General features: G+C 40.9%; 1 protein-coding gene across 2 annotated transcripts; it reads left to right on the forward strand.

Moving 5' to 3' along the window:
- Nucleotides 1–1,188: 1,188 nt before the first annotated feature.
- LOC120724732 (AN1-type zinc finger protein 3-like) lies at nucleotides 1,189–12,428 on the forward strand. Of its 2 annotated transcripts, none has more exons than XM_040017079.1 (6): nucleotides 1,189–1,745; nucleotides 5,943–5,983; nucleotides 9,243–9,434; nucleotides 11,569–11,634; nucleotides 11,725–11,889; nucleotides 12,247–12,428. In XM_040017079.1, the coding sequence occupies exons 1-6, from the start codon at nucleotides 1,678–1,680 to the stop codon at nucleotides 12,399–12,401; spliced, it is 687 nt and encodes a 228-aa protein (XP_039873013.1). In that variant the 5' UTR covers nucleotides 1,189–1,677; the 3' UTR covers nucleotides 12,402–12,428. The 2 variants fall into 2 exon arrangements, with proteins under 2 accessions (XP_039873013.1, XP_039873012.1); XM_040017078.1 differs by having other exon boundaries at nucleotides 1,194–1,745; nucleotides 11,719–11,889.
- The last annotated feature ends 352 nt before the right edge of the window (nucleotides 12,429–12,780 follow it).

A 12,780-nucleotide genomic window follows, 5' to 3' on the forward strand; every position in this document is an offset into this window, starting at 1 on the left:
CCATTTCCCATCCCTAGCAATGGTTTCTTGACAACAGCCCTTCAACAGATAATGTCTCTGATGAGGCTTTAGCAAACACACACACATATATATATACATATGTATGTATACATATATATATATATATATATATATATATATATATATATATATATATATATATAAATATATATTGCCAATCAAAATTTTCCTTGTGTCTTTGTTGTAGATTCATCTAAAGAAATGGGAAATTCTGATGTGTCTTTGCGACAGCCATGGGTGACACTAGTGCAACAGGTTGCTAGTATGATAATGATAAAATTTCAAACTGGTTCTTTGCTATGTTGTCATCTCTAGAGAGTCATTGTGTTTTAATGAGTCATGGGTCGGTGTTAAGCTTGAAAAAACAGAAACAAAACATTCCTTTTAAATTTGTCAGGTGCGAGGACTGGACTGAGTGCAGAAGCAGGCAATGCCCAAAGAAAAACTTTGAAAGACCTCAGAAATCCTGGAGAAATATTGCTCAAGACCACCTAAAAATAGAGGTAACTTCGTGGAAGGCAGTTATAAAGAAATGAGGGTTGCTCAAGACTTTTGCACAGTGCACTCTATATTGGGGATCATTTTCAGTAAATGCAATCTTTAACTGCATTTAACAGTAAAAAACAATACAGTAAAGAAATTATGTTTTTAAGGCATCTCGTGCTGATGCTACCTTCATGAGGTTCTTGAATAAAATTTGCTTTTACTTTGCTCTTTGCTATTTCACTTATTCCCTTATAAATGTTTTTAAATATAAAAATCCACATTTTCAAATACTCAAAAGACAATTCACAATATATAGAGTGTTAACTGTAGTTTTAAAACGTGTTGTTATTGCTTTAGTCCATAGCTTCATTGTTTTCCTTTACTCTATAGTACATCTATGGCTTACTCTTACTGTACAGTACTCGCTGTACACTTGCCTTTCCAATACTAACACTCAGGATTATAGAGAAAAGTAAACACGGCGACTCAGAAATGTTGGCATATGTGTTTATTCTGGATGTTTTCCGTGTAGAAGCGGTGTTAGTTCATACTGTTTTACCATCATTTCGTTGGCCAATATTGACATTTCTGGTTTGATGGACGCGTTTCCGGCCTAGCATACTTCATACCAGCGACGTGTGAATAGGGGTGGTCCTCAACTGTCAAGAGGGGAAGGCCTTGCTCAGTCTATTTATTTTTTATTTTTTCGCACCCTCCCACACATTTAACGTCGCCATAATTGTGTTTTATTCGTATAGGTGGACGGGCGGTGTTCATTTTAAGCTTTTTCGTGTTGACTGAAACACCGGAACGCCCCCCTCCAGTCGTTTGTCGGTCGTAAAGTCCGAACATCCAGCTGATTGCTTTGAGTGCTGTTCAATTATTCCAGTTCAAACTGAGCCGTTTCCTTTGACTTAACGGAAGGCTTTTTGTGGCTGAAGCGAGTTTGCCGACGCGATATTTATTTATTTTTTACCCATGTGTGGACTTTCGGAGGAATTGGACAGCTATCGTTTTGTGTAATTTGAGCGTTGGAGGCTTTTTCTCATTGAACGACCAGGCCCCGGACTCATCCCCAGCCTCGCGTTTCCTTATCGGCTTTTTGTGTGTGCGTGTGTGTGGGTGCGCTCGCGCGCGTGTGGGTGCCTGTGTTTGTGTGTGTTGGAAGTCATGGGAGACACTAGTGAACGAAGCAAACCTCCGACTCTACCTCCCAGGTGTCCCTGCGGATTTTGGGGGTAAGTGTTAAACCTGATAGAAACCGGATTAAACCCGCTATCTTGAACTGAAAGGTAAATCCGGATGAAATGTGCTAAACGGGTTCAACTAGTCCAAACCCATTGTTGTTGTTCTGTTGTACAGGCCGAGGGTGGGGGGTTGGGAAGTTGGCTAATAAATAACCTCCTAGCTTGAAAACTAGCTTAATTTACCCCCTTTATAGAGCTCTCACACTCTTTGTCGTCTCCTGTAGTGCCGGTTGTTATTTTCCGACCGTGCTTTACCGTTTTTAGGGCTATTTTTGAAGCCAGGAGATGACGTACCCGACATAAAAAAAATGATTTATTGCCAGCAGGTTCCTTTTAAACCTGCCCTGTTTTCGTCTACGACCTCAAAGGAAAGCTGGATTTAAATATTTAACACGCTACTTTTCTTAAACCTTAAGATTTAAATGTGTTGTTAAACTTATTTTGTCGTTTATTTTACGCCCCTCTTTACATTCGCTCTTGTCAAGAGGTGGATGTGTGTTGCATACCGGATGTGATTCACTGATCTCGCCTGTGTTACCCCATAGGAAAAATGACTAACCTTTTTAAATGTATTTAGCAGTAACCATAAGAAGTGACTGCTTATTTCTCATTAAACGCATGTAATTTATTCCACCACATGACGGAAATAAAGTATGACTAGATTACTGCAATCTCATCAGTGGGAACCATAAAGCCCCCCCCCCCCCCCCCCCCACATTACAGAAGTATTGATAATTTCTTGTTCCTGTCTTCACCTGCTTTCAGGCAAATATCAATACAGAACATAGTCTTATGAATTGACATTTGATAACCAGCCCATCTTCCCCAGCTGCTTCGTTTTCTGCTGTCCAGAAAGCAAACTGGAGGTGGCAGTAACCCACCTGTCAATGTCAGGTGACATGAATGGCAGCCTTGTGTGATTATGGCCCCAGCCTGCCTCAGCTCAGAATAACACCTGGTCTGGGGGGGATCTGCTGGCTCTCAGCACATGTCCCTAAAAGCCAAGGCTTCGTGAAAAGATTTCAAGGTTTTATTCAACTATTTGCAGGATTTTACATCTTACTAAAAATATGGGGTGCAAACCTTCACCTTGTCAGTACTGATGATATTTACATTGTTTAAATTCTTTTTTTTTTTTTTTTTTTTTTGGTGTCCCTCAGCCCCAAAGAAACAAAAACAAAACAAAACAAAAAAATCTGAATAATTAACTAGTGCAAGACTGACTTGGTTCCAGTCGGTTGCACAATATACTGCTTAAGCTACTACAGAGTCTGTAGCACAGCACTACATAGATGATATAAAACTAAATCAATAGACAAATGTAAGCAGACAAAGTAATAAAATGATTACGAAATGCGACTATTGATTTAAAAACAAGCAAAAGCAACAATAATATAATAAAAAAGGCTAAAAATGTACATGTTAAATCCACAGAAGAAACAGATATTTAATAAAGTGGTTATTAAAACCAATAAGAGGACAGTAAAATGGTTTTTAAAAAGTTAAAGGTAATAAACAGGGGAGAAATAAAATTAAATGAGAGCTGAGAGCAACACTATTCCAGGAAACAACATTTTTGCATTTATTGTAAGTCCATAAAACAAATATATAAATAAGGTAAAATGATAATTAAGACCAGGAACTAAACTACCGAAATACAAATACTGCACTTTGATGCAGGTTTGCCATTATTATTCATACCAATATGTCCTTTAAGATGTCAGCTCATCAGGATTTAAAGGCATCGGTTAATTTTGGGTTCAAACCTGCACTAACTTGAGCAAAAAAAAAAGTCAACCCACAAGTGATTTCATTGATTACTTCTTTGAGATAAGGCGGCGCTATTCAATGGAAATCACCGGTTTGCACAGGTTGGCTCCATGAGCTTATAAAGTCCAGTAGTAAGCTCAGTAAAACATGCTAAGTAACTTCAGTTAATAATGAAAATAAATCATTAATAATGGCATTAAATGAGCTATTATTGGTTGTAACTGCAGACAAACCTTTCTCACGCGGAGTTTTGATGAGAATACCTTTTGATTAACTGCAACCAAGATATGTTACAGCTAAAGTGCAGCCTGGATGACATTAGTTTTAATCATATCAAACATTGCTTTTAAGTTTCTTTAATTTGTGGATACTTCAGAGTAGCTAATGTACAGGTTGATCACTTCTTATGAGCAACAGGATTTAAGAGGATGAGGTAATCGATTTAAAAATACTTTGTCTTTGAGTAAAGCCTTGTTCTTGGATTCAAGATGACGGAATAGTTATCAGTCTGTTTGTTTTTTCCTACTCTGCATGCTGCTATCAGATGAACAAGTTGCGTTTTGCGGACCTAAACAAAATATTTGACTTGGTTGTGGCGCCTTTGTGCTGACATAATCAAGCTTTCCCATCTTGTCTCCACCTTGAAGTGTCACCTGGGAGCATAATGAAGTATATTTTGTCTGTCGAAGACTTGTTTTATCCTGTGTGGTTTATATAGAAAAGAAAAAAGAAGCCATCTTATTTGGAAAATTTCAGGCTTTTAGTGATTTAAGCATTATTAAAGACTAGATGAGAATATTAAAATTGTCTCAAAATTGCATTTTGTTTTTTTGTTTGGCTTAGAGCGACTGAATTTGTCTGGTACTATCATTCACCTCTTTGCTTTCAGTATAAACAGTCTGTGCAGGCTTGTCCTTCTGTATTAGTCACCTAGCTCCTGTAGGAACAATGATATGAATACCCCACCAAGTTCCAGCTTGTGTACCATTGAGAGAACTCAGTGTGAACAGAAATGGCTGAGAACAAAGACATTGTGGTGGTATGGACATTGGAGAGAAGCCCAGAAGGTGAGGGAAAGACACACCTGTGGCAAAGGTCTTACCAATTGCCAAGAAAAGATTCAAATGACTAGTTTTAAAACTGTTTATTGTCTTCTGAATGGACTTGCAATGAAAAAACCTTAAGGTCACATCTAGGTCACTTTAAACTCTGTAAGAATGTTTTCTCTGTCTATTCAAATCTTGACTATTCATGGCAAAAGCTTGTAAAATCACTTTTGTGTTTTTGTTGAAAGTTCTTAGTTAGGCTGTTACTATGCAGCCATCAAAAAGATGAAAGGCAAAGAACAAATGCTTTACACTACATTCAGTCATTCACACACACATTCACACACTGGCAATGGCAAGCTACATTGTAGTCACAGCTGCCCTGGGGCGCACTGACAGAGGCGAGGCTGCCGGACACTGGCGTCACTGGGCCCTCTGACCACCACCAGTAGGCAAACATGGGGTTAGTATCTTGCCCAAGGACATTTGGCATGTAGCCAGGAGGCAGCCTGGGATCGAACCACCGACCTTCTGATTAGTGGCTGACCTGCTCTGCCACCTGAGCTACAGCCACCCGTGCTGTCAGTCTCAGCCGTTCTTTGAGGCACGCAACAGCAAATGAAGGTTGAAGTTTAGGTTGACAATATATGCACAGTTTGCAAATTCAAATGGGGGTTTGAGCATTGTAACAGCAGGTTACCTATTGTTGAACTTGAACCAAATATTAGTGAATTTGTAGCATAGTTTTTTCCCCTTTTTGACTACAGAAAGATCGACAGAAATCTACTCGAGTACGTAAAACCAGATCGGCGTAATTTGCCTTTAAGATGAAATGTTTGTCTCTCTGCTTGCAGCTTGCAGGAAACTAGTAATGCTGAAACAATCAAGGGAGTGACAGAAGATTCATCAGCAACAATAGCTTAACAGTGGGGAAGAATATCCCCTCTTCCAGCCATGTGCTCCTCTTGTGCAGCAACCGTCTGCTTATCAATTTTCTCCCTTTTCTTTCAGTCTTACCTCGAAGCCAAGGCCCAATTTCTGAAATCCTGAGATTAAACCTTGGAGGAGATTATGAAAGATCATAGATTTAATGAGCTGGATATGACATAATTTTTATTTGAGATGTTGAAAAATTCAGAGTGGTATTATTCTTCCACATTTATGTTCACCTACTCTGCAGTAAATACAGGTATTAACCTGTTGGAGGAAAAGATGTTTATATATAGATGACTCCCATTAAATTCACATTTGGTAATTTGACATTGTTTCTTCTTTTACACATAAAGTTGAACCATAGATGGTTGAAATGTGTGGAAACAAACAGCAGGTCTGTGGAGGTTAAAAACTGACATTATCTCTCTTGTCTTTCCAGGTCCAGTAAAACAATGAACTTATGCTCCAAATGTTTTGCTGGTAAGTCACTTCTAAATGCACAGTATTTGTCTTGTGGGGGGAAATAAACAACACTGGGTTTTCATTTGGATATCATTCAATAGCAAAGGAGGCACAGGACACAAATGGGTCCTGTTACACCTTGGGTACCTGACATCTTTCAGCAGCCAACAACATCCCTCAGTTTACTGAATGTTGCCAACTGCGTGACTTTTCTCCAAATGTAAAAGATTTAAAGCGGTGCTACTTTGCAATCTTGCTTACATACACGAAAGTAGGAACTCTACTTGGAGAATGAGCCAGACTTCTTTGTCCATCAGTACAAGCTGTACGAAAGAGACAGAACTGATAGCTATTCTGTTGCTTCTGATGTTCACTTTGGTTGTTTTGTCTGTAAATGTGGCCACAGGACACGCGTGGTCTTTCACTCTAATGTTGTGTCCAATGAAGTTGTGGCTGGCTCAATAAATGGCCTGTATTTGTATAGCGCTTTACTAGTCCCTAAGGACCCCAAAGCGCTTTACACAACCAGTCATCCACCCATTCTCACACTGGTGATGGCAAGCTACATTGTAGCCACAGCCACCCTGGGGTGCACTGACAGAAGCGAGGCTGCCGGACACTGGCGCCACCGGGCCGTCTGACCACCACCAGTAGGCAACGGGTGAAGTGTCTTGCCCAAGGACACAACAACCGAGACTGTCCAAGCTGGGGCTCGAACCGGCAACCTTCCGATTACAAGGCGAACTCCCAACTCTTGAGCCACGATCGCCCAATATGTTCATTGTCAAAATAAATAAATAAATAATTCCTTTGCCCCCACAGCAGGTACTCAAAGCCAATCGCAGTGTTGTTTCTGTGCCTCTCTGGGTTTCAGTTTGTAGTAATGGTTAAAACAATAAATGATTTAAAGTTGCATAAGGCCTGTTAACTGAAAAGGCTTATTACCTGTGTCATTTTTAACATCAGTTGCCTCCAGAGTTTCACCTGTGCAGTTGTTGCTTGACTACAGAGTTAACAGTCTATACTACAGAGATTCAAATCCCCATACCCATGCACGGATGGATGCATTTCAGCACCCCTGGGTGCTCCTGGGTGTGTCTTTGTCTTTGAGAGTTACTTGCAGCTGCTTACTTCTCACATATAAATGGCTGAAACTATTGGATGTTCATTTTCTCTTGGCGTGCAGAGGCATTCTCAGTGACAACCTGACACACTGCTAGCAGCAGCTTGAGGCTAGGTGTGCCAGCAGATTTCAGTTAGGAATGTCAATAATGCTAAGAAGTCATTCTCAGAAAACGAAAGAACCCATAAAGCGCCTCACTCCAAAATGATGTATTTGCCATTTGGAGGAAAACGGTGAAAGTTAGGAGATAATTGCTTCCATAAAGGATGATGAGATTCCATAAAATCTTCTTAATTTGCTGGGAAGATGGTAGCTGTTCTCTGAGGGCAGATTCGGGAAACAGACTTATCTTTGTCTGTTTCTCTGGTTACTGCATTCACTGTTTTGCTTGGAAGCTTTCTAAAACATAGAAAGTTTCATTTTTCTCCAGCATGATAATTGCACAAGAGAAAAATGCCCAGTTAAAGTTCGAAAATGTCATTGTATGAATTAAGCTGTCCCAATGACTTCTCCAGTCTGGTTCAGGTGGATGAGGGTTGAAGGTGATCCACAGCCCTGTCGGTGGTCATAGCAACCAGTGAGCATGGTAGACAGTGAGGACCTGAAGGCCCGGCTGTGTGTCTAGCATCACAGACAGCAGTAATGCTTAGAATAGACTTGATACACACAAGTATGGAGGCTGAGCAGAAGTGGGTTAGCCCACATGTGGAGGTGAAAGTAAAATCTAGGCTGGCCTCCCACACCTTCCCCTGCGGGGAGAGGGTGGTGGTGGTGGAATAAAGACAAGAACCAGCTCAGGCGTGCAAGGTGATTTTTATCTTTGTCTCACTGAGTCACATTTCACTTGGTAAAGTTAACTGATAGCCACATGGTAATGGAGTTTAGAGATGGTTTGTACTTTCATGCAGGCTGTTTTTTTTTTTTTTTTTTTTTTAAGGTTAAAGTTTTATTTTATTTTTTATACACACATGGTAGTCATGAAATGATCAGTCGCAGAGAGATGGAGATGGCGCATGCTGCAACCAGTGATTATTTTGATTGTTGGTTAATCTGTGAATATGCAGATTAATCAACCATAAAACAAAACAATATGCAACAATGGTGGAAGCTGCTTATCAAAGATTACCATAGAAGGAAAATAGAGGCATAGATGGCACCAATGTTGAATGCTTTGGAAGGTATTCAGTAAATTATTGCTGATGAAAGAAAGTTTAATGTTTTGTTGTTTTTTTTTTTGTTTTGTTTTTTTAAATGGTGGCAACTATTTGTGACAAATTCAGCGTGGCATGTTAAAAAGCCAGAATATTAATTTGAGCACAGTTTTTACAAGATGCCTTTTAATCAGTGCACTGGGCTTTGATTGTTTTAAGTAATCGTGTAATTGACTTTTTGGGATGAAATCGTTTCCTAGAGTTTTGTCTGTTTGCTGGTAATTTAATTTAGATGTGTTTCCATCTACAGTGTAAATGCAGGTCCTTAAAGCAGCTGACCGTCAGCTGTTATTGACTTTCCTCAAATGTACCGATAAGGAAAGAGTCAGATGATTGCTGAATTCAGTGGACGCTCCATTTTCAAGTCACTGCTAAAAGTTATAGGTGTAATGGGAGGAGAGAGCCATAAACACTGAGGCACTCTGGAACATGATGTTGGGGAAACTCTGCTCACAGTTATATTTACCAAACAGCCGATGCATTATAGTTTGACAGACAGGAAAAACTGGGATACCAAAGGAAATGGTCAGGCAGAAGATAATAACATATGAGAGCTCTGTCAGGGCGGAGGACTAACTCACTGTTTCACCAAATGTTTTCTTTTGTCTTTAGGTTGACTTGATGGTTTTAGTTTAAATATTTACCTCCCACATATCACTGTTAAATTGCCTGATAACTCTTATACACTAATTTCGATGTATTTTTCAGCTACATGAAACCTTTTACAGATGTTATAACGGGAGATCTGGGGAGCACAGTGCCTATACCACACTCCATAAGTCTAGAGTTGTCTGTTTGACACAATGTCCCATCTCCTCTTATTTATTTTTTTTCCCTGTCCCTCCCACTGTTTGTATTTTCCCTGTCCTCTCTTTTTTTTTTTTTTTTTTTTTTTTTTTTTTGCATTCCTGTCTACTCCCTCACTCTCTGTCCTTGACCACAGACGTCCAAAAGAAGCAGCCAGTCGAAGACTGCACCCCCAAGCCCATCCAAAGCACCGGGAGTAGCCAATCGCCAGTTTTCAGTAGCGAGATGAGCAGTAGCAGTAGCCAATCCCTATCATTGTTGCCGCCCTCAAGCTCCGAGCAACTGTCAGCTGAAGAGCCCTTACCTGTGTTTTCCAGCACAAGGGAAGGTAAGCCTGGTCAGCCCATGACTTCACACTCACCCTGTTCTGTTTTTAAAAACTGACTTTCAGGAGAGCAAACTTTCCTAACAATGTGGAAGCAAAAGGTTAATGGTCACAGTAGACTGAAACTTTTGCTCAATTTAACGGTTAAGTCTTTCTCAAAGAATTGATGGATGCAGAGCAAGCTGTTTGTGGCAGTGATGATAGTCTGGACTGACTGTTCTTTTTCTTTGTCAAGCACAGGAAGATGCAGAACATGGCTGACACAGGAGTGCAGCACTGAAACAAAGGAACATAATGAAATATGAAGTTCATTGCAGAGCTCATAAAATCCCTCATGTAGGAATTTTCTCAACTATCGTGGACCTCAAGACTACGTTAAATGTCATTCTTTGTAGATGAAGCAGTATGATGTCTCTGTGGTTTGGAACAGTTTGTGCAGGCATAAATGCTGCTGTGCAGCCTTTTCAGTCTTTAAATAAGTACTGGATGAATCTGTCTGTGGGTTTTACTTTTAAAACATAGAAAAGGCAGCAGTAGTAATTCTCTAGTACAAAGTGGCACATGGTACAAGGAAAACTTCAATCTCGAGTAGAAAACACAGTTCTCTGCAAAAGCCTCTGACTGTTCAGATCTGTATGACCAGATCCTATACTACATCAACCACAACATTAAAATCACCTGCCTTATGGATGTCAGCTGTTCCCTTCTAGGGGTGACCTGTAGGGACGTTAGCCAGAGCGCTTTGTTTTTGACAGTTGTGGTGATCTATAGATTTTTCTTGATCAGATGCATTTCATGCATGTTTAATCCGATCAGGTCAACACTTTAGGCTCTTCATCATGTTCTTTGAGCAGTTTTTGCTGTGTATCAGAGCTCTTTTCCTTGCTGGGGTAGATTCTGCCGTCACAGAGTATTAGAAGTGGGGAAACTGTACGTACAAGGGTGGAAAGACTATTAATAAAGACCAAGAACCAAGTTTTCCCCAGTAGATTGTTGCATTATAACAGAATAATACGTTTATTCACGTCATAGGTTAGTGGATTCAATGTTGTGGATGATTAGTGTGTCTTGGTCTATAGCAGATTGTCAACAATAATTACTTAATATAATCTATTTTGTAAATTGCTACTTTTTAAATCTTTTTTTTTTTTTTTGGACGCTTTGCGACAGAAACGAGCGTACTCTGAATGCTGTCTGGGCTCCTGCTTAAATATAAGAAAGGGGTTCAGAGTAGAGTTGCTCTTCTGCATCAAAAACGGCTAATTGAGATGTTTTGGGCCTCTGATTAGGATGTCTCCTGGAGGTCTCCTAGGTAAATGGTTTCAGACATACCCAACCAGGAGCAGATTCTCCTGGCAGAGTCGGGACATGTTGAAGTGATTATATCCCTCGGCTGTCTCAGGAACACCTCAGAGAGCTAAAGGCGGTGGCTTGAGACTACTGCTCCTATGACCCAGACTCTCATAAGCAGTAGGGAATATAGATAAATGTTGTTCTTAACACATTTCTAAGTTGTAGAGTTATACTTGCTTTCATCTGGAGTCATGTTTCTTACCATGTGACAAACTTCAGTATTAGTTTTCCTGTTGGTCTCCAATCCAAGTCTCTCCACCAGCACATTAACTAAATTTTTACCCACCTTTCGCTTGACTGAGTTTGCTGGTAACTGTATCTGTCTGCTGTTTGATGCTGAGGTGATGTACAGAATCGTTCCTAAACTCACTATTAAGAGCTTAAAATGCACCTTTCCATACATACATCTTTGTTTTGTATCATTTGTAAAATATTGTTTTGGTTGCTTAAAAATCAAATTTAAAAATCCTTGAAATGTTCATTTCATTTGTTTTGACATTTAATGGCTTTTGAAAAGGTCAAGCTGGTTTGGATGAAGTGAATTTATGGCCTGCTGAAAAATGTTAGAACATCTATATAATAATGTAATGACTAATAGTTTAAGTATTGACATTTCAGCTTCAATTTCAAATGATGAAGTTGTTTTTATTTTAAGCATGGTACACAGTACAATCGGTACATGTGGCATTATTTTCTGGTAGGTTTTCTTTCCTCGGAGTGGATGTTAAAGGAAGGAGGTCATTCCACATCGTGTCTCACTCGCCTTTTATTCCTCCACCTGTAGGTGTGTCGTCCACAGAAACAGCCCAAGGCACACTCTGCACGCCCACAAAACGTCCACGAGAATCAGGTACCGCCTCTTTCTTGCCTTCTAGCGCTGCACGACCTTTGACATGTTGAGCGCTAAATCTTTAACCCTGGTGTTTGTTTCCAGCCTCGGGCTCGGAGAGCGAGGCCACACCAGAGAAACGACCACGGACAGAAGAGAAAGAAGGGAGCGGCGAAGAGGCCCGCGGGACGCCCAAGCAGAAGAACCGTCGGCGCTGCTATCGCTGCCAAACCAAACTAGAGCTGGTGCAGCAGGAACTGGGATCCTGTCGCTGTGGTCAGTATCATCTTTGAGACACATGTCACTGTATAAGCATAAATAAGCACTGTAAACTCAACAGGGAGGCTGGATAATGACTGAGTTTGGCTTATGGCATCTTTGTCAAATGTTTGCATATAAATAATGTGGGAAAACTATAACTATATCAGAATCACTCGCATGTACAAATTACAGGTAATGCACATTCATCCTCTTAAAATTGTATAAAGAAAATAGCACAGACCTGCTTTAGAAATGGGGAAGAGGTCTCTTTTCCTATGTTCTTGTTTAACAATAAGCTTGGCAAAGTAAAATTAAATAAAATGTGTATTGGGGTCACTTCCTGCCTCACCAGCTTCTCTGTTTGCCTCCCAGGCTACGTTTTCTGCATGCTCCACCGTCTACCCGAGCAACACGACTGTCTGTTCGACCATCTGGGCCGCGGACGTGAGGAGGCCGTCCTCAAGATGGTGAAGCTGGACCGCAAGGTGGGCCGTTCATGCCAGCGCATCGGGGAGGAGTGCTCCTGATTGGCCACAGAGTGAGCAGCCATCCAATAAAACAGGAGCTTACAAAGAGGAGGTGGTGGTAGTGGTGTTGATGGAAGGAGGTCGAGGAGAATTGACAAATGGGGTAATGGGAGGGGGCGGGTGGGAGGGGGGAGAAGAGGAGGAGGGGATGGGGTGTGGTTGTAACATCCTGCATCTGACCCAACGATTCTGGATCTGAGCTTGAGGCCACCCTGTTGAAGTCCTGGTTTCCTGCCTGGAGCATCTGTTCGGACTCTGCTCAGGGCCAACAGGGGGCCGCCTGGTGGCTGTTCTTCAGAGCTACGTTCAGTATCGCATGTTCTCACACACACAGCCTTAACCCCACCCGTCTTCAGAGGAAGGACACCACAGAGACGGA

Source organism: Simochromis diagramma, unplaced genomic scaffold, assembly GCF_900408965.1.
Source record: "Simochromis diagramma unplaced genomic scaffold, fSimDia1.1 OVJJ01000802.1, whole genome shotgun sequence".
Taxonomy (NCBI): Eukaryota; Metazoa; Chordata; class Actinopteri; order Cichliformes; family Cichlidae; genus Simochromis; species Simochromis diagramma.

What these genes read in the sequence shown, in the direction of transcription:
- LOC120724732 (XM_040017078.1), top strand. Translation starts at nt 1,678, where the DNA reads ATGGGAGACACTAGTGAACGAAGCAAACCTCCGACTCTACCTCCCAGG. An exon ending in TGTCCCTGCGGATTTTGGGG is followed by an intron (nt 1,746 to 5,942) that starts GTAAGTGTTAAA and finishes TTGTCTTTCCAG; the next exon opens with GTCCAGTAAAACAATGAACT. An exon ending in AAAACGTCCACGAGAATCAG is followed by an intron (nt 11,635 to 11,718) that starts GTACCGCCTCTT and finishes GTTTGTTTCCAG; the next exon opens with CCTCGGGCTCGGAGAGCGAG.